Source organism: Diaphorina citri, unplaced genomic scaffold (assembly GCF_000475195.1).
Source record: "Diaphorina citri unplaced genomic scaffold, Diaci psyllid genome assembly version 1.1 scaffold2156, whole genome shotgun sequence".
In the NCBI taxonomy this organism is placed as follows: Eukaryota; Metazoa; Arthropoda; class Insecta; order Hemiptera; family Psyllidae; genus Diaphorina; species Diaphorina citri.
Window position 1 is genome coordinate 42,340 of NW_007379581.1, and position 21,728 is coordinate 64,067.

The following is a 21,728-nucleotide window of genomic DNA, read 5'->3' on the forward strand; positions in this document are numbered from 1 at the left end:
GTTGTTGTTGTAGCGGCTTTAGCTTTCGCCGAATGGCGATAGCAGAATAAAGAAAAGATGTCTTTTTGTATGCGATCAAAATACGACAAACCGCAGCACCTATCTTAACCAAACGCTATGTGTTGCATTCTTGTCTCAACGTGTTACATTCTTGTCTCATTTGTGGTCTACATACCAAATTTTAAGTCTCTAGCTCATACCGTTCCCGAGATATTATTGAATTACACCGAAAACCGCCAAAATGCCGCCAACCATTGCAGCGATCCTAACCAAAAGTTCCGTGTCGCATCCTCGTCACATTTGACAGCTGCATGCCAAATTTCAAGTCTCTAGCTCTTACCGTTCTCGAGATATTTTGTTTACAGACAGACACACAGACCAATGGCTGAAACTTTGGATTTAGGTTCTGGGGACCTCAAAACGTGTTTTGGCACTAAAAACTGACCGTCGAAAATTTGACCCGATTACATTACTTTCCTTCCTATAGGATAAGGAAAGTAAAAACAGTCCTGAAGGATGGGTTCAGGTTCTACGGATCTAGCAAAGTCGTAACGCGCTTGCTTGCCATGCAGAAGGTCCCGGTTTTGAATCCCACCATCGAAAAAAAAGCATATTTTAAATGCAATTATCAATTTCAACAGGTCATTTTCTGGTGTTCTCGTGTTGACCCAACATCTAAATGGGGAGTATTGTGTTTCTTATCGCTCATCTGATGAGGGACATACTATGGGATGGGCATGCTACGACACAGACCACACGAGTCTAATGTAGCAGTTGTTTCATTGCTACCAAATAAATACGGCGATGAAACATTAAAAATAAAATTTAAAAAAAAACACTAAAAAGAGTAGTTTTTCTTTCTAAACCACTCACTCTTTATTGAATTAAATTAAATTTTACACATCACAACCTAATGAAAATTTACATACCGGGTGAGCCAAAGCCTGGACGGCCGCAAATCCGTGAATGACAAATGTCGAGGAATCATAGCTTGGTACAATCTCGCTGAGAAATTCGGGTGACACAGTACACGAAGCGAAGTTAGTGATCGGCTTGCGTGTAAGCTGGTGGATGGCTTGGAGAAGATTGTTTGTCTGAGAGATAAGCTGAGATCTGTAATGATAAGATAAGTGTTGTTGTTGTTGTAGCGGCTTTAGCTTTCGCCGAATGGCGATAGCAGAATAAAGAAAAGATGTCTTTTTGTATCTGCTATACACCGGGGTGATGGTCTCTAGCTCTAGCCATGTTAAATTGGCTCGCTCGTCCTGAACCGCAGTCAACCATCGTGAGGACTTGTACTTGGTCTTTAAAAGCAGAGAGAACCCTTTGAGGAACTGCCAGCTTGCTAGGCTGGTTAGGGTTAGCTGTTCTCCTCACGTGTAAGCTGGTGGATGGCTTGGAGAAGATTGTTTGTCTGAGAGATAAGCTGAGATCTGTAATGATAAGATAAGTAATGCAGTACTCATGAGTCAGTACACATTTGACTCATGAGTCAGCATACATTTGACTCATGAGTCAGCATACATTTAACTCATGAGTCAGACAGACTATGACTCACCTCATATTAGATCCGAGTCTGGCTTCCAGATCTTGAAGCAACACTTCCATCTGTTCCGTTTCCTGAGTTAGAACGGATTTTTGACTCATGAGTTGCAGGATTTTGGCTTTGAGTTGAGAGTCGAGGCGCGCAATCATAAGCTCGACGGCGTTGCGAATTTCGCGAACGCGCTCGTCTTTGGCGGCGCGCACGGCGTCAATATTGCGGTCCTGTGGGAAAGAAACAAAGTAATGAGAGAAAATAAATAATCAATCAAAAAAATCAAACCGGGAATTTATTTGTGTTAGAGCAGGCCTTTTCACAACTTTTTGTGGCTATCACAGCATTACTAAGTGCTTCCTTTGCAATCAATTTCCATCTTTCAAGAATCTTTTTACACTGGTAATGCCGCCACTGGTCGCTACTCGATTCAAGTAGCTACTCAATTGTTCTCACGAGGCTGAGTGCACCCCGTACTTCAAACACAGAGCCGAAAAGCTTCGACCCCGCTGGGAATCGAACACGGGAACTCCGATGTTCAACCCTGTTAATCTTAGATTTAGTTCCTAAAAGTACATAAGTACTTACAGGACTTTATTCAGAAGGAGAATCAATTGTGAATTGTAATGAATAAACTTTTCCTTGGCCAGCCTAGTTAGCTTAGTTGGTAGTGCGTCTGCCTTGTAAGCGCTAGGCCGCGGGTTCGATTCCCGCCCGGGGCGGACAGGAAAAAAAAATATGCCCGGGTCTTGGCCATAGATTTGTCTTGGCAGGAAACTTTGCTGCAGCTGAGTATGTCAATATACTGAGTAGGTATGTCAAATAAATATGATCGCGTAAATATGATCGCGCCTCGCGCTCCCTAGTTTACGATCGCGATATGCACTCCTGGGGCTTCGCGCGGTTGTGCATGCGGTCGCACTTCGCGCTCCCTTGTTTACGGTCGCGCTGTGCGCTCCCAGAGCTTCGCGGTTGTGCATGCGGTCGCGCTTCGTGCTCCCTTGTTTGCGGTCGCGCTGCGCGCTCCCAGGGCTTCGTAATTGTGCATGCGGTCGCGTAGCTTAACATAGCAGATGACCCTAAAACCGGTCCTAAATTAACGACTTAAGTATTAGGTAGGTATCTAAAATTTTCTCACTTTGAGTTCATAGGTCGTCGCGGCAAATTTCAAGATCAAAGCTCATAATTTGTGTGACAAAGTATGAAAAAAAAAAAGAAATCCCCCAAAAACCAGTGTTTTTCTTGTTTGGGTTTTTGCTTTTTTGGACAAAATTTGCACCATCACTTTCGTGTTCCTGGTAAAAAGAACTTTAATTTGATATAATATATAGGTCGACCAGGTTTGGATAAGTCCTTCTATGGGGTCAGACGTCAGACCTCAGACAGACACACACACAGACAGACAGACAGACGACACCGAAGCGAATACAATAGTCCGTCCAGTATACCTACCTTTTATTATTAATAAAGGAAGGACGGACTAAAAAATCTGCGTTTAAATTAAGAAATGAAAAATACGCCTAATAACTGAGGCCTTTTTTCGGGAACAGGGCTCTTATTACAGGGTGGCTCACATCAGAGAAAAAAACAAAAAGCAAAAATTTCAAATTTGATATTGATTTGTAGAGGTGGCAAAGATCGGTTCACTTTAGGGAATAAGTTCCAACCGTTCAGTTCCTTTCATGGAACTGTTCCCAATATAAGTTCATCATCAAAATGGCCGAAAACATAAACAACTAACAAGAGAAATCACGGGCGGTGAGAAAGAGAGACGGATCAAAATTCGCAATTTAAAATCAATTTGAAACTAATTCACGGACCAAATTGTCTGCATTTTCTGTTCTGACCCATTTAAACCGCACAATTGAGTCGCCAGAAAGTCCCCAAGGTAAGATTACTGTCGAAAGTTCGCTAAAAAGTACAGTTCGGTGGGATTTACCCGGGGATGTGAGGTTTGTTCTCACAAGTCCCAAGTTCCTTCAGATTTCTATCCTTCAACTGCTCATTTATCTCTCTTTTTGTAACAAGTAATCTCTTTTCCAGTCTTTGCAGGAGTACATAAGTCATTTTAAGTTCTTTTTTAAGTGCATAGTAAAGTGTGAGATGATGTGCTTGGCTGAAAGCTAGAGGACATAGGTGCTTTCTGCTTTCACAGTCAACCCATAGTTCTCAAGCAAGATTTATTATTTAGGTTAAACTTGAACCATACCTACTGTTAGGAATCGGTACTCATAGACAGCCACTTAATCGGTACACATAGGCAACCTGCCTAATAGGTTACAGCTCAATAGAAAGAACCCGAAAGATTACGAACATGAAGTTTAAATCAACCCTGTAATTGGCTTGTGTGTAAGGTTGTGGTTATGTACCAGGTTGGGTTAGGTTAAGACTTTTTGTTTCTACAGTTTAGCATAAGAGTGGTAACTTTTGCTAAGTTACCACTCTCATGTCAAACAGTAGAAACAATATCCTGTCTCAACCAGTTCAAACCCAACCCAACCCAGTACATAACCATGACCTAAATATTATCTTAGGATGTGTTATTACAACTTTTTGTTTTATCAAGGGCTCTCCATGACCCACAGTGGGTTAGATACAAGAACATGTCATGGATTTAGGCTATGTAGCTAAGAGTAATTTTGGTCACCTTCTTTCACATTGCTTACCTTGAAACTAGATTTAGAACACTCCTGAAGCATGTATATTCTGTTCTATAGAAGTTTTTTCAAGTTTGAGCATTTAAGTGAAACTGATTCAGGCTATGTAACTAAGAGTAATTTTGGTCACCTTCTTTCACATTGCTTACCAACCTTGAAACTAGATTTAGAACACTCCTGAAGCATGTATATTCTGTTCTATAGAAGTTTTTTCAAGTTTGAGCATTTAAGTGAAACTGGAACTTTACTGAAATAGTAAATAAATAGTTACCTATTAAAAATATTCTGTGGCAAACAAAGAAAATAAAAATCTTCTGTTTCCAAGTTGAAACTTTAATGTTTTTTCTTTCCTGTATTATTTTTTCATCTTTTGGAGTGAATACCTACACTTAGATCAAGGATTTGATTCCCACCTTAACAGGCTGTCAGGTGAACAGGCCTTCTAGGGGCTGAAAAAATGTTGGTGAAAAATCCAACCTTATCAGATAAGAGATAAGAAGTGTAGATAGGTACCTATGTACATATAGCGTATAGCTACAAAAAACATAACCTCAAAGTTGAAGAAAATTTTGATAAGGTTGATACACCCTGTATACAAAAAGAGACCTGAGTCAAAATCTGGTTGATCAAAAAGAAGAAAAATGATGATTTATGATTTCTTAAATGAAATAAAAATAGACTTTAATAAATTGATGTAATTTACTATTTGACACCATTAACTCATTAAGTTCATATTAAAGTGCCTGTACATAATTTATTCATTTGAAATCTCAAGATGACGTTCAGTAGAAGTGTTTTGACTTCTGCCATACAGATCAAAATCATCAAAATGGCCGAAAACATAAACAACTAACAAGAGAAATCACGGGCGGTGAGAAAGAGAGACGGATCAAAATTCGCAATTTAAAATCAATTTGAAACTAATTCACGGACCAAATTGTCTGCATTTTCTGTTCTGACCCATTTAAACCGCACAATTGAGTCGCCAGAAAGTCCCCAAGGTAAGATTACTGTCGAAAGTTCGCTAAAAAGTACAGTTCGGTGGGATTTACCCGGGGATGTGAGGTTTGTTCTCACAAGTCCCAAGTTCCTTCAGATTTCTATCCTTCAACTGCTCATTTATCTCTCTTTTTGTAACAAGTAATCTCTTTTCCAGTCTTTGCAGGAGTACATAAGTCATTTTAAGTTCTTTTTTAAGTGCATAGTAAAGTGTGTTTCACTTACAAGTTATTCAGTGCTCTTTGTAAATAATATTTATCAGGGACTCGTAAAGTTCTTAGGTCACAAGTGTGCCAAGTTTATAGTAGTTTTACAGTTACTTTTTTTTTTTCATCAATACAAAAAGTGTTTTTTGTACCTTTTTTTCGCTATTTATAGTCACAAATGATCCAGTTTTGTAAAATGTATCAACAAGGTAAGGACCGTTAACACAGACAACAGAGTTCTTTGTTTTCAATCAAATTAGTTTGTCACTACGATTGTCATTATCATGTTATTTAGGAGTTGGAATTTCATGAATATTCGACCATCACACATATCAAACAAATATAAGTATAATATATCTTTGTGGTGACTTGTAACTGAAAGAAACATTACATTTTGGAGTTTACAAAATTCTGATTTCATCTTAACAAAGAATTACTTGTAATGAAATTTAATGATTTCATCGTAATAGTTTTACAGTCCCCTCTTGAGAAAAACCTTCCTTTTCTTTGACAGGTGTTTGAACATCACTGTATACCTCCAAGTTTTTTTTATTTTTTTTTATTATTATTATTATTATTATTATATTTCCACAGGCCATTTTGACGTCACTCTGAGCCATGGAGTCGGACAACAGCTCTATGGACGGCGAGGTCAACCCCCACTGGCGGGAATCACTTGACACGAAGCAAAACCATGTGTTAGAAGAAGATCAGTATCCAGGTACGACCTACATGTGTTCCGTTCAGGAACGAACTTTTTCAAAGAACAAGTTCCTACAGTTCGTTCGTACGTTCTTTTCCCATCTCTATTTGAAATTTCATTTGTTCGAGGGCTTCGTAATTGTGCATGCGGTCGCGTAGCTTAACATAGATGACCCTAAAACCGGTCCTAAATTAACGACTGAATTATTAGGTATCTAAAATTTTCTCGCTTTAAGTTCATAGGTCGTCGCGGCAAATTTCAAGATCAAAGCTCATTTGTGTGACAAAATGTGAGAAAAAAAAATCCCCCAAAAACCAGTGTTTTTTTTTTGGATTTTTGCTTTTTGGACAAAATTTACACCATCACTTTCGTGTTCCTGGTAAAAAGAACTTTAATTATTTTGATATATAGGTCGACCAGGTTTGGATAAGTCTTTCTATGGGGTTAGACCTCAGACAGACACACACACAGACAGACAGACAGACGACACCGAAGCGAATACAATAGTCCGTCCAGTATACCTTTTATTTATAATAAAGGAAGGACGGACTAAAAAATCTGCGTTAAGAAATGAAAAATACGCCTAATAACTGAAGCCTTTTTTCGGGAACAGGGCTCTTATTACAGGGTGGCTCATGGCTCACATCAGAGAAAAAAACAAAAAGCAAAAATTTCAAATTTGATATTGATTTGAAATTTCATTTGTTGAAAGGTGAATTTAAGTTCAAATTCTTAACTTGTCTGCATCAAAACAGGTAAAGTACAACCTCTGTTATTAATCAAAGCTTTTTATAATATATCCCCTCTTCCATCAGTAACTCCTGACATTTTCTTTGACAAAATTTGTCCATTGATAGATGATGGTTCATGTGACCTTCACAGATAACAGAAAAAAAAAAAATCATTCTAGGGTTCGTAAGGCAATGGTTTCATTGGGGTTAAACGCCAGAGAATATACACCTAAGCTTTTTGTCAATGGGGGTCTTTACCTATCATTTGGTGACAAGTAACCCATCTACTCACAATGTGAGTCAATATTGACCTTATTCAACCTGAGGAGGGAACTGTGGGAAGAGCCAGTTGCACATGGTTGCTCTAACGTTCACCCATCCAGATATTAACCATGTACAATATTTTGCTTCATATCAGTGGTCCTAGGAACTTGTGTACTTGCTAGTGCCAGTGGTTTCATAAGGTCTTGGAAAAGGGGGTGGAGGCCATTCATTAACCTGCCTTGGTGGTGTAGTGGTCAAGACGCTCACCTGGTAATCAGGGGGGCATGGGTTTGATCCCAGCCGAGGTATGGAATTTTATCCTCATTTATTTGAGAATTTGACCACATAATAATGGAGCTCTAAGGGTTAGATGGTAGAGAATGCCTAAGGCGTTAACCTTACCTAGTGGTTGCCTTCCACTCAAGAGTCTATTATTATTATTATTATTCATTTAAATTTTCCTTTGGACCATAACCAAATGTCAGTCTGAGAAAAGATGATGATGACAACTGCCATTCTCATTCCAATAGGAAAAGGTTAGAGATTGCCAGCCCTTAGAGGGTACTGCCTCTGCCTTGTAACCATTAGACCATGGGTTCCATTCCCTCTCTGCTGGTTTTCTCTTAAACAGAAAAGGATTGTTCTTGGAATGGCTGGCTTCCCCCTGTCCTATTGTTCCTCTCTTGCTCTTGCGGCTTTTGGGACAATAAAACCTTAGGACGAGAAGCAGAGTTGCTAGACCCAGAATAATTTCAGCTTTTTCCGTTCAATTTCAGAATCATCTACAATGGGTCATCATGGATTCGGAAACCTTGGACCTCACATCCGCAACATTGTGTACCATCGCATCTCCATGTTTGAGCAGAGAGCATTCGCTGGCCTTTTAAACCCTGGCCTGCAAAACACACTGCGAAGAATCACCGAAAGTGCACCACGAACTGTGCCATACTTCTTAATAACTTATGTGATCATTACACAGACCAATGATTACTATGCGCAGCTCAATAGAAAGAACCCGAAAGATTACGAGCATGAAGTTTAAATCAACCCTGTAATTGGCTTGTGTGTAAGGTTGTGGTTATGTACCGGGTTGGGTTAGGTTAAGACTTTTTGTTTCTACAGTTTAGCATAAGAGTGGTAACTTTTGCTAAGTTACCACTCTCATGTCAAACTGTAGAAATCTTGCATTTAACCTAACCCTATAATAACACTGGTCACTACTCGTTTGTGCCAGTTCCTTTGGTAGCAATATTCCACGGACATGACTTCTGCACAAGTAGGTACCAACATGGGAACCAAGAACATTATCCTGGGCAGCATGAAAAGGTATTTGACTTGGTTTGAACCATATTTTACGTCTAGACTTACCTCAACACTTTGTTCTTCATCGGAGGACTTTGGCAGATTGAACCGCCCTCGCGACGACATTTTGACTGATCCAAGAACCAGTAGATGTTAAATTACTCACAAATTGACGGACACAAATACTATTAGTTTCAGTAAAACACCCAAAAACTTTCAACTTTCAAGGAATAAATCAATGGAAAACTCAAAGCTGCAATCTGTACCAGTCACCAACAAAATACAAATAGGGTTGGGACATCGACATCGATGTTTTGAAAACATCGATACATCGGAACAAAAACATCGATGTCAACATCGATGTTTTTGATTACGATACATCGGATACTCGATATATCGAAGTTTAAAAACATCGATGTATCGAACATCGATGTTTTCGTCTCGATGTCCCAACCCTGGTGAACAGGCCTTCTAGGGGCTGAAAAAATGTTGGTGAAAAATCCAACCTTATCAGATAAGAAGTGTATGAGATAGGTACCTACCTATGTACATATATTATAGCTACAAAAAACATAACCTCAAAGTTGAAGAAAATTTTGATAAGGTTAATACACCCTGTATACAAAAAGAGACCTGAGTCAAAATCTGGTTGATCAAAAAGAAGGAAAATGATGATTTCCTAAATGAAATAAAAATAAAACTAGACTTTAATTGATGTAGGTAATTTACTATTTGTCACCATTAAGTTCATATTAAAGTGCCTGTACATAATTTATTCATTTGAAATCTCAAGATGACGTTCAGTAGAAGTGTTTTGACTTCTGCCATACAGATCAAATCATCAAAATGGCCGAAAACATAAACAAGAGAAATCACGGGCGGTGAGAGACGGATCAAAAATCAAAATTCGCAATTTAAAATCAATTTGGAACTAATTCACGGTTCAAGGACCAAATTGTGTGCATTTTCTGTTCTGACCCATTTAAACCGCACAATTGAGTCGCCAGAAAGTCCCCAAGGTAAGATTAATGTCGAAAGTTCGCTAAAAAGTACAAAGTTCGGTGGGATCTATCCGGGGATGTGAGGTTTGTTCTCACAAGTCCCAAGTTCCTTCAGATTTCTATCCTTCAACTGCTCATTTATCTGTTCTGTTCTGACCCATTTAAACCGCACAATTGAGTCGCCAGAAAGTCCCCAAGGTAAGATTACTGTCGAAAGTTCGCTAAAAAGTACAAAGTTCGGTGGGATCTACCCGGGGAATTTCTATCCTTCAACTGCTCATTTATCTCTCTTTTTGTAACAAGTAATCTCTTTTCCAGTCTTTGCAGGAGTACATAAGTCATTTTAAGTTCTTTTTTAAGTGCATAGTAAAGTGTGTTTCACTTACAAGTTATTCAGTGCTCTTTGTAAATAATATTTATCATGGACTCGTAAAGTTCTTAGGTCACAAGTGTGCCAAGTTTATAGTAGTTTTACAGTTACTTTTTTTTCATCAATACAAAAAGTGTTTTTTGTACCTCTTTGTAAATAATATTTATCATGGACTCGTAAAGTTCTTAGGTCACAAGTGTGCCAAGTTTATAGTAGTTTTACAGTTACTTTTTTTTTTTCATCAATACAAAAAGTGTTTTTTGTACCTTTTTTTCGCTATTTATAGTCACAAATGATCCAGTTTTGTAAAATGTATCAACAAGGTAAGGACCGTTAACACAGACAACAGAGTTCTTTGTTTTCAATCAAATTAGTTTGTCACTACGATTGTCATTATCATGTTATTTAGGAGTTGGAATTTCATGAATATTCGACCATCACACATATCAAACAAATATAAGTATAATATATCTTTGTGGTGACTTGTAACTGAAAGAAACATTACATTTTGGAGTTTACAAAATTCTGATTTCATCTTAACAAAGAATTACTTGTAATGAAATTTAATGATTTCATCGTAATAGTTTTACAGTCCCCTCTTGAGAAAAACCTTCCTTTTCCGTGAAATCTGACGTCACAACTCTTCGAACTTTTTCATTAGGACGGCAATTAAAAATTGAATTTTCGACCTTTTAAAGTTACTTTTTTTTTCAGTCTCATTCGGGCAGGATAAACAAGGTATATTCTATTCTATTCCATAATGTTTCCACCTTTACTCTTGACCTGTACTAATCCTGTCTTGTTTTCAGGCGTCACGATGACACTTGCAGTGACTGAAGAGGAACAACTCGACTTTGAGGAGGAACCCGAAGAGAGAGAGGATGGCGAAGAGGAAGAGGGAGAATGTGATAAACCTCCGGGCAAGGAGACAGATAAGAATGGTGGAGATGGAGGAGTAGAGGTAAGAAATGAAATTAGAGAAGGAGAAGAGGAGAGAATTGGAGTCGCTGGCACCACACGATTTCTTAGACAGTCACTTATCTAACCATCAACCACTTACAAGGTTGCTTAACATAAATGATTCTTTAAGATTTAGTGCTTTCAACATGCTAGCATTACAGGAAATTAAATATTACTTACCTAGGTATAATTTACAATGGTAATGTAATAACTATAGGTAGGTAACTTAATAAATAAAAAACTCTTGACTTTTAGTTTTACAAATTTAATATATTTTATCCATACGCATATTTCGGGTGTTATCCCATTCTCAAGATGATATTGAATTGGTTTCAATTAAATATCATCCTGAGAATGGGGTAACACCCAAAATACGCATATATAGATAAAATATATTAAATTTGTAAAACTAAAAGTCAAGAATTTTTTTTATTTATTAATTTATTGAAAGTTTTATCAAGTGTTATTTTGGTCTTATTATTATATAGGTATAGGTAGGTAGGTACTTATTTTAAAAGGTTTTTTATCTGTAAAATCATGCCATGTACAAAACATGAAAATCTTTTTCCTGATTAGTTCATTTTAGCAAGACCAACAAGTCCAATCAGATATGCAAAGTGCAAATTGAAAAGTAGCTAGAAAGGCCTCTTTGCACTACAGTGTATAACATCCAAAGAACTCAATCTTTTAACATTAATAAAATCTAAGTACATTATGCTTATCAAAATGCACCAAAGGCTTGATGCTTACATATTATGTTACTTACTCCCAAAACAAATATTTCTTAAATAGGTTACTTATTATGATTTCTTTAAGTTTCTTCTGTCAATGTGTACAAATTCTACCAATTAGAGCTCAATTCCTTATTGATAGAAATGTATTCTGCAAGCACACAGAATGTCTAGACATTTTCACATCTACACTTGTAGACATTGTTAATTCAAGTTGTTTTTCCATCACATCACACATAAAAAACAATAAAGTACTGTACAAAAAGATCACATCACACATGAAAAACAAAAAAGTACTGATGAAAAAGATTATCATATTCCATTCCAGTGTAATTCAAATGGTGGCTTTGATTTCCACAGGCCCTTTCCCTGTCGCGTATAATATCTCTAGTAGCGCGGTCAAACTTTCTTGACTTGGCGGGGCGGAGCGCTACCGCGCTCCTTAATACAGACCACACGAGTCCAATTTAGTAAATCTGTGTGGGACCCCATAGCAGCTTTTTTTCCCCCGAGGGAGTTCAAAAAATACCTATTTACCTACCTCGGAAATCCTCATTACGCACGTTTAGTACCGATATAGGTGTAAATTTGATTTCGTGTACATACTTTTTAGTTTTTTTAGGTATGCACTTTTAATTTTTTTATTTTTAATTTTATTTCAATTCTATTTCAATTCACGGGGGCTACCCATTAGTACAGCAAGTCCCTAACTTAAAACTACAGTAAATTAAATAAAAAAAAAATAATAATAAAAACACCAAAAGGCTAACAAAAAACCATTTTGACGTCACTCTGAGCCATGGAGTCGGACAACAGCTCTATGGACGGCGAGGTCAACCCCCACTGGCGGGAATCACTTGACACAAAGCAAAACCATGTGTTAGAAGAAGATCAGTATCCAGGTACGGTAACTACATGTTGCTCTAATCTCTCTCAAACCCTTGTTTACTTATTCATTTTGATCATAAGAAGGAAAATAACTTTAAAAAATAGACTAATGGTCAAAATTCCAGACATTTGTAAACAACAATAACAACAACAACTTTAAAAAATCTCAATTTCTATGCCTATTCAAATTTCAAATTATTACCTCACCTTATTGGTGACCGAGTAATCAACCCTCTCCTTGAAATGTTTTTAATCCACCCTCTGCCATTGAGGTGTTTTTAAATCACCAATTTTTTTATTATTTTTCATTTTTCTAGCAGGAAAAGGACCCAAGTCTCCCCCAGAAAATAACGAGCATGAAGCCACAAGTGCTGTGTCTTCAGATTCTTCTACACAGGTAAGCAGTAACACTAAAACAGTAATTGTTCAGAATCCATGACAATGAAAAAGAAAGCTTCTTTTTGTGTTTAACCTAACCCTATGATAACACTGGTCACTGCTCATTTGTGACAGCTCTTTTTTCTAGCAATTTTCCATAGACATGACTTCTGAACAAGTACTCTAAAAACTAAGATAACAGTATCTAATAATATCCCAGCACCCAAATTGAAAGTATTAAAATCAATCAGTCAATCAAATCATTAATTATTTACCACACTTATTCACAGCATTACTAATTGCCTCCTTTGCAATTGATTGTCCATATTTAAGTAATATTTTTTACACTGGTAATGTGGTAATGCTGCTAGTGGTTGCTACTTGATGAAGGACATACCTACATAGTCAATTGTCCTTACAAGGCTGAGTACACCCAGACTTCAAGCACAAAAAAAAAAAAACTTTGACCCTGCCAGAAATCAAACTTGGAAATCTCCAGCATGCAGCCAAGCCATTTTGTAAATGGTTTCATAGTTCAGTGTTCTTTTTTTTACCTAAGCATGGGAAAGAACCCTCTTGGGCCATATCTTTATTTATAGTTCAATATCTTCTGTTTTTTGCCACAGGGATCACCCCGGTCACAGTCACCGTCCGGTTACAATGACAAACAACCGTTCGTTCTTGATTAGTTTGAGCAGAAACACAACATCAGCAACATCCCGCCTATGTTGTAAGGTTTGAATATTAAATGTCTCCATGAGCCATTGAATATTAAATGTCTCCATAATGACTGCTTTAATTTCCACAGATGAAGGGGAAGAAGGAAGAGGAAGAGTTGGAGGAGGGAGAAGTGTCAGATGAAGGAGAGACTCGACCCGAAGAGAGTGAGCCGAGACCCATCTGTCGATTCTACAGGTGAGTTTGTTTGTTTGTTTGTTTGTTTGTTTGTTTGTTTGTTTGTTCGTTTGTTTATTATTTTTTTCCTTCTTTTTTAATTGACCGAAGTTGCATTTGGTTTAGTTAGGGCTGTCCAGCTTCTATACCTAAGCCTCAGATTGGCCTTTTTGTGTATGGGGTTTTAGCCAACACCTGAGAGCAACCTAAGACGCGTTTCGTTCTTTTTGGAACTCTTCAGTTAGACATAGCTCTCGGGTGCTGGCCAAGAATTTGGAAGTGTTATTTATACTTCAGAGATGGAAATTGTGGAGAAACGAGAACCTGGGTTGTTTTCTATGTATTTCAGAATCATCTACAATGGGTCATCATGGATTCGGAAACCTTGGACCTCACATCCGCAACATTGTGTACCATCGCATCTCCATGTTTGAGCAGAGAGCATTCGCTGGCCTTTTAAACCCTGGCCTGCAAAACACACTGCGAAGAATCACCGAAAGTGCACCACGAACTGTGCCATACTTCTTAATAACTTATGTGATCATTACACAGACCAATGATTACTATGCGCAGCTCAATAGAAAGAACCCGAAAGATTACGAGCATGAAGTTTAAATCAACCCTGTAATTGGCTCGTGTGTAAGGTTGTGGTTATGTACCAGGTTGGGTTAGGTTAAGACTTTTTGTTTCTACAGTTTAGCATAAGAGTGGTAACTTTTGCTAAGTTACCACTCTCATGTCAAACTGTAGAAACAATATCCTGTCTCAACCAGTTCAAACCCAACCCAACCCAGTACATAACCATGACCTAAATATTACCTTAGGATGTGTTATAACAACTTTTTGTTTTATCAAGGGCTCTCCATGACCCACAGTGGGTTACAAGAACATGTCATGGAATTCAGGCTATGTAACTAAGAGTAATTTTGGTCACCTTCTTTCACATCGCTTACCTACCTTGAAACTAGATTTAGAACACTCCTGAAGCACGTATATTCTGTTCTATAGAAGTTTTTTCAAGTTTGAGCATTTAAGTGAAACTGGAACTTTACTGGAATAGTAAATAAATAGTTATTAAAAATATTCTGTGGCAAACAAAGAAAATAAAAATATTCTGTTTCCAAGTTGAAACTTTAATGTTTTTTTTCTTTTCAAAGCGCGGGGCCCCCAAAAGCGCGGGGCCCGTGGCAGTCTGCCATTCTGCCTTATGGGTAATCCGGCCCTGTTAGCAAGACCAACAGGTCCAATCAGATATGCAAAGTACAAATTGAAAAGTAGCTAGAAAGGCCTCTTTGCACTATAGTGTATAACATCCAAAGAACTTAATCTTTTAACATTAATAATATCTACATTATGCTTATCAAAATGCACCAAAGGTTTGAAGCTTACATATGTTACTCCCAAAACAAATATGTCTTTAAATAGGTTACTTACTTATTATGAGTTCTTTAAGTTTCTTCTGTCAATGTGTACAAATTCTACCAATTAGAGCTCAATTCCTTATTAATAGAAGTGTATTCTGCAAGCACACAGAATGTCTAGACATTTTCACATCTACTTACACTTGTAGACATTTTTAATTCAAGTTGTTTTTCCATCACATCACACATAAAAAACAATAGTTAAAGTTCTGTACAAAAAGATCACATCACACATGAAAAACAAAAAAAGTACTGATGAAAAAGATTATCATATTCCATTCCAGTGTAATTCAAATGGTGGCTTTGATTTCCACAGGCAATTTTGACGTCACTCTGAGCCATGGAGTCGGACAACAGCTCTATGGACGGCGAGGTCAACCCCCACTGGCGGGAATCACTTGACACGAAGCAAAACCATGTGTTGGAAGAAGATCAGTATCCAGGTACGGTACCTACATGTTGCTCTAATCTCTCTCAAACCCTTGTTTACTTATTCATTTTGATCATAAGAAGGAGAATAACTTTAAAAAATAGACTAATGGTCAAAATTCCAGACATTTGTAAGTAAACAACAATAACAACAACAACAACAATTTTAAAAAATCTCAATTTCTATGCCTATTCAAATTTCAAATTATTACCTCACCTTATTGGGTGGCCGAGTAATCAACCCTCTCCTTGAAATGTTTTTACTCCACCCTCTGCCATTGAGGTGTTTTTAAATCACCAATTTTTTATTATTTTTCATTTTTCTAGCAGGAAAAGGACCCAAGTCTCCCCCAGAAAATAACGAGCATGAAGCCACGAGTGCTGTGTCTTCAGATTCTTCTACACAGGTAAGTAGTAACACTAACAACAGTAATTGTTCAGAATCCATGACAATGAAAAACAAAGCTTCTTTTTGTGTTTAACCTAACCCTATAATAACACTGGTCACTGCTCATTTGTGACAGCTCTTTTTTCCTAGCAATTTTCCATAGACATGACTTCTGAACAAGTACCCTAAAAACTAAGATAACAGTTATAATATCCCAGCACCCAATTTGAAAGTATTAAAATCAATCAGTCAATCAAATTATCAAATCATGAATTATTTACCTCACCCCATGCTGTGTTATTCACAGCATTACTAATTGCCTCCTTTGCAATTGAATGTCCATATTTAAATAATATTTTTTACACTGGTAATGTGGTAATGCTGCCAGTGGTTGCAACTTGATGAAGGAGGTACCTACATAGCTACTCAATTGTCCTTACAAGGCTGAGTACACCCAGACTTCAAGCACAAAAAAAAAAAACTTTGACCCTGCCAGAAATCAAACTGGGAATCTCCAGCATGCAGCCAAGCCATTTTGTAAATAGTTTCATAGTTCAGTCTTCTTCTTTTTACCTAAGCATGGGAAAGAACCCTCTTGGGCCATATCTTTATTTCAATATCTTCTGTTTTTTGCTACAGGGATCACCCCGGTCACAGTCACCATCCGGTTACAATGACAAACAACCTCACACTCCACCCAATGATGTAGCCGAACACAACGGTGATCACGATGGAGACGATAGACTCTCACTGTCTCCAGAACCTCAAGACAGACATTCACTTGAGAATAGAGGTAATGAGGTTTTATTATTGTTGTATGCTATTAGTCATATAGCTTTCTGTTCCAGATTAAACAAAAGTGAATTTTACTTAACGATGTTTTAAATCAGTTAAATCCTTGTCACAAATATTGTCCATAGTGTTAAAGTGCCTAAAGGGCGGGGGGAAGGAATTTCAATCGTGTTAAGCCTAAATGCTTGTCATTCCCTGCTAAATACCTAACGGTAAATTTCATGACTTGGACTCAAACTCCCAATCTCCGGATCCATAGTCCCCCATGTTAAACCTCAAGACAGACATTCACTTGAGAATAGAGGTAATGAGGTTTTATTATTGTTGTATGCTATTAGTCATATAGCTTTCTGTTCCAGTTAAACAAAAGTGAATTTTACTTAACTATGTTTTGGCTTGGTTAAATCAGTTAAATGCTTGTCACAAATATTGTCCATAGTGTTAAAGTGCCTAGGGGGGAGGGGGGGGGAAGGAATTTCAATCGTGTTAAGCCTAAATGCTTGTCATTCCCTGCTACTTAAATACCTGACGGTAAATTTCATGACTTGGACTCAAACGGGAAGAGTTTTTTAAAAAAAAAAAAAAAAAAAAAAAAAAAAGTTAGACCAGGCCATCAACCCGGTGTATCACAGATAAAAAGATATCTTTTCTTTATTCCGCCATCACCATTCAGCTACAGCCAAAGCTGCTACATCAACAGCAACAACAAATAATAATAAAAAAAAATCTAGTACCTAATCTCTCTTATTATTATTTCAGAGCGGAATTCGCGGTCCAGATCGCCAGACAACCAAAACGAGGACAAACCCTCCTCTCCTGCGCTCTCAGAGGCCAAATCACCGCGGGCCACAGACAATGCCAGTCCCCCTCCCCGACGACGCACTTTAGACAGTCCTGACAAGGTTCCGGTAAGCAAGATTATAATAATTATAATTGAACGATACTTTATCATCACTTTGTATCATAGGTTCTCTATACGTAACAAGTAAAAAAATAATCATGAATTTTTTTGCGGTAAAGCACAGAGAGTTTCTTCACAACTTTAGTGGGTATCACAGCATTACTAGTGCGTCCTTTAGTATTATTCCTCATCACTACTCGATTAAAGTAGCTACTCAATTATTCTCACGTGGCTGAGTGCACTCACAAACTTCAAGCACAGAGCTGAAAAACTTTGACCCCGCCACGGATCGAACCCGGGACCTTCGGCGTGCAAACATAGTGTGATACCCTCTCGGCCACGGAGGTTGCTTCTCTAATCATCAATCTTTCTATGCCGCCACTGGTCGCTACTTGATGAAAGTACATAGTCATATCTGATCATATATTTTTTACATCCTTTTTTCCCCTCACTATATCGATATCTCGGTCTTCCTTCATACCTTCCATTTTCATCTCGAATATTTTTTTTTGGTATTCGATATAGAATAGAATAGAATATACCTTGTTTATCCTGCTGGGATAGGACTGAAAAGTCCCTTTTCCCCCGCAGTCTAACCAAGGTCTTATATATTTGATACATTATGGGGGGTACATTTTACAAAATAAACACCTAAATACAAGATATAGTGATGTCATCAGAGCTGATATTCAAAGGAAACAAGGAAATCGGAATGATATCGAGAGGGAGCAGAGATACAATGATCGAAATTGGTGGAGAGGCTTCGTATCTCGACCCGTCCCATGATGGAACGATTATGGTCTTATTTCTTACGTCCCTTTTTCTCTCGTTTCCAGGTGAGTAAGAGTCTGGCCGAGGATTTATCGGACGTCTCGGATATCGAATCGGATGGAAACGATAACGATATTCTGAACGCGGACGATGATAGAGATAGTGGCGATGAGAAACGCAAGAGAAATCAAATCAATGGAGGTGAGTTTTAGTTTTATCCTTGGAGGCAGAACCGAAAACTGCTATTTCTTTTTTCACATTTTCTCACACAAATGAGCTCTGATCTTGAAATTTGTCGCGACGACCTATGAACTCAAAGCGAGAAAGTTTTAGATAAGATGTGTCTTTATCTAGGTGTAATAATTGGGGATCGATATTTGTGACAAACATTTAAATATGCTTAACACAAAAATTCCTTTATTCTTCGCCCCGCAGGTACGGCGCTCCACCGCCCGACTACTACCCGGTATTTTTTTATCATATTCACGGGAATAATCCCATTTTTACATTTTTTTTATTGGAAAAATACAATAAAATGCAAAAAAAAGTTAGAACTTTCAAGGGTATACACAACACTTGGTAAATCAAATTAAAATCAATAGGGGCAAATGAAAAACAGATCGCTTTTTTTAAACCCGGTATGGTAGTGAATAAAATAATATTAATATTGTAAAACAAAAAAAAAGCGATCTGTTTTTCATTTTCTCCTATTGATTTATTGATTTATTTTTTAACTATGTGCATATTTATGTGCATATTTATTTAATATACCTTATACATTATTTATACTGTCCACTAGCAGTCTAATAGAGAGAGGAGGTCCTTGCAATAATTACTGTAGGTAAATATTTTTTTTTCTTTGTAGGATCGTTAGGTATGGTGGGAGAAGTGTAATACTAAAATCGAGACCTCGAGAGTTGAGGGGAGAACTTTTGGCGGCAGAAAAACCACCAGCATACGGTTCAAATTTTGCACCTTTTTTTTTCTTCAGTTTCTCGCTTATACCTCCTAAACCGTACGTCCTACTAAATTCGAGTTTAACGTTTTACTAGTGTGCATCGCGCCTGAGTGTTATTAGGTGATAGAGAACTCTTTAATCTTAGCTAGGTAATGGAGGAGTTGCAATTGGGAAAATATTTTTAATACAAGGTCAATTCCTACGTAAAAAGTTGTGAAAAATCCAAATCTGAGGTCAAAACTCCGAAAAAGTAACTTTAAGAGGTCGAAAATTCAATTTTTAATTGCCATTCTAATGAAAAAGTTCAAAGAGTTGTGACGTCAGATTTCACGTCAAAATGCGCAGATGCCGTGACGTCAAACTTCACGATTTACCGGTATTTTTTAGATCGATTTATCTCGGTATCTAGAAGTCGTAGAAGAAAAAGAAAAATTCCGTTGGTCCTCATTTTTCTTGCTCTATGACTTTGAAACATCACCCAAGTAAGCGCAACTGATCTATTACTTGTACTCAAAAGTCCCTGAAATGTGTCCACACATAGTCGACCGATGTCGACTCTACCTTCCACTCCGCCTCGTTAACATATTTTCTCCCCGTCGATCGACGGCCGTTCGACTATCTTTGGACACACCTTTAGAGGTCTAAATATCTGACTGAATCACTTCCTCCCCCCTCAGGCGGTGCCGCGCTCCTCCCGCCCGTTGTGCGGAGCAAGGAGGACCCATCCGCCCCCCTGGTACCCGGGGCAGTCCCCACCGCTGAGAGTGCCTGGGAACGGGGACTCAGACAGGCCAAAGAGATCCTGAAGAAGTCTACCAAGCGCAAGGAAACCGAGGTGGATTTCGAGGAGAAGAAGATGAATTTGACCCTGGGCCAGGATGAGTTGGATAAGGAGAATGACTACTATACGAGGTGAGTACCATGAGGTCACGTGAGCTCACGTGATAGTAGTGTGACTATCCTGAACGAGATAAGTTTGATTTCCAGCGAAACCGATTATTATTTTTTTTTTTTTTTTACTCTTTATCGACCGTTATATATATACACTTTTTTCTGTCAATGTCGGTTGAAAATGAGACCAAAAAAAAACTTTACACCTATGGAGTCTACATTTTGAGAGACCTAACCGACTTATTGTTACAATATTCTACTCTTGTTAATTTCAGATCTGCTAGTCCGGCCCTCAGTCCTTCCCCTGAGCGAATACTACCTCCCCGCAAGGAATATGATCATCTCGTTAAACCAGCCCACCCTCACTATCTAGCTCCAGGTATGTACATACGTAAATTGAATAGAATAGAATAGAATATACCTTGTTTATCCTGCCAGAATGAGACTGAAAAGTCCCTTTACTCCCGTAGTCTAAACAAGGTCTTATATATTTCATAGGTATAGTTTAAAGAAAAGTATATAAACCTTGCTTAACTTTAAAAAAAAAAAAATAATAATTTGATGTAAAGATACCTTCGTATTTTAACTTCGCGGCAGTCGCTTTAAAACAAGTTCGTTTATAATTCATCGAGGAAGTTCCAACGCTACTGAAAAAAAAATGACTGGTTAGTCAGGAACAAAGAGCAAAATTACTCCCGAAAACTTTATAAGGATTTTTAAAAAGTACTTCTGTGTTTTAAAAGTCGCGGCGTCCGCTTTAAAAACTCCTAATATTACAGGGGGAAGTACCAACGGCCTATGAAAAAATATAACTTTAAGAGAGAAACCAGAAAAAATCCGAAAACTTTTTAAGGGACTGAAAAAAGCTAAAAACCGTGAAAAAGCACTTTAAGGGACTGAAAAAGGGACTGAAAAGGTCAAGAGGTACTTTAAGGGACTGAAAGGCCAAAAGGGCCAAAGGTCAGACCATCTGTGGGACATTGTAAAAGGTAGAGGGTTGTTGTACCGTAACAGTCGTTTTTGACGTAGGAACAAAAAAGTTAAAAGACAGAACATGCACAACTTAGAACACCTTATTCAAAATGTGAAATGTCGTTTGATTGTACGTAACTTATATACCAAAATGTCTTTGGTGGTTTTTCTTTTTTTTTTTTTCTTTTTTTATTAGTATTATTATTATTATTTTTATTATTATTTTTTTGGCTTCGTCAAGGAGATAAGAGGGACACATCCGTCACATAGGATACCTTGTAGGAAGGAGTCTAAGTAGGTATTAGAGACCTTGAGTCATGAATAGGGTAGGAATTGAGAGAAAGACAAGTGAGGAAGTTTCGTCATGGGGACTTGTCTTCGCCAGTCGCCTTCCCAATAAAAGGAGGATTAAAGGAGCTTCTGTAAGGAAAAGTTGTGGAGGGAAACTTACCCACGTCTACAACCCCGTAAGCGCGCGCCCGCCAGTGCCCTACGTTCATACCTTACCACTCACATATAACACACCATACACTTTTGTGGGGATTAGGGAGAGGATTAAGATTATGAAATAGTGTATAAAAGCA

The 21,728-nt window shown here is 37.8% G+C and overlaps 3 protein-coding genes and 2 long non-coding RNA genes across 5 annotated transcripts; 3 read left to right on the plus strand and 2 right to left on the minus strand.

Annotated features, from left to right (window-relative positions):
• Nucleotides 1-1,360: 1,360 nt before the first annotated feature.
• On the minus strand, nt 1,361-2,517 carry LOC103518336 (E3 ubiquitin-protein ligase TRIM37-like). The gene is made up of 3 exons (XM_026830173.1): nt 2,479-2,517; nt 1,559-1,767; nt 1,361-1,433 (listed from the first exon to the last, which is right to left on the minus strand). Exons 1-3 carry the CDS (start codon nt 2,515-2,517, stop codon nt 1,361-1,363), a joined length of 321 nt encoding a protein of 106 aa, XP_026685974.1.
• A 1,332-nt stretch (nt 2,518-3,849) lies between these two features.
• Nucleotides 3,850-4,532, minus strand: LOC113471207. Its single transcript, XR_003393994.1, has 2 exons — nt 4,348-4,532; nt 3,850-4,203 (listed from the first exon to the last, which is right to left on the minus strand). It is a non-coding gene; the product is annotated as an uncharacterized LOC113471207 (long non-coding RNA).
• A 2,265-nt stretch (nt 4,533-6,797) lies between these two features.
• LOC103518330 lies at nt 6,798-8,149 on the plus strand. The gene is made up of 2 exons (XR_001809769.2): nt 6,798-6,857; nt 7,874-8,149. It is a non-coding gene; the product is annotated as an uncharacterized LOC103518330 (long non-coding RNA).
• A 1,058-nt stretch (nt 8,150-9,207) lies between these two features.
• On the plus strand, nt 9,208-18,524 carry LOC103518329 (structural maintenance of chromosomes protein 6; the record flags this gene model as incomplete). Its single annotated transcript, XM_008483392.3, is given in 6 exon segments — nt 9,208-9,418; nt 15,359-15,485; nt 15,799-15,878; nt 16,499-16,652; nt 17,411-17,559; nt 18,389-18,524. Coding segments are annotated over 5 exon segments (622 nt in total), but the record flags the coding sequence as incomplete, so codon positions are not given.
• Nucleotides 13,970-14,612, plus strand: LOC113471205 (cytochrome b-c1 complex subunit 8-like). Its single transcript, XM_026830169.1, has one exon. It carries the CDS (start codon nt 13,982-13,984, stop codon nt 14,234-14,236), a length of 255 nt encoding a protein of 84 aa, XP_026685970.1. The 5' UTR covers nt 13,970-13,981; the 3' UTR covers nt 14,237-14,612.
• Nucleotides 18,525-21,728: the final 3,204 nt, after the last annotated feature.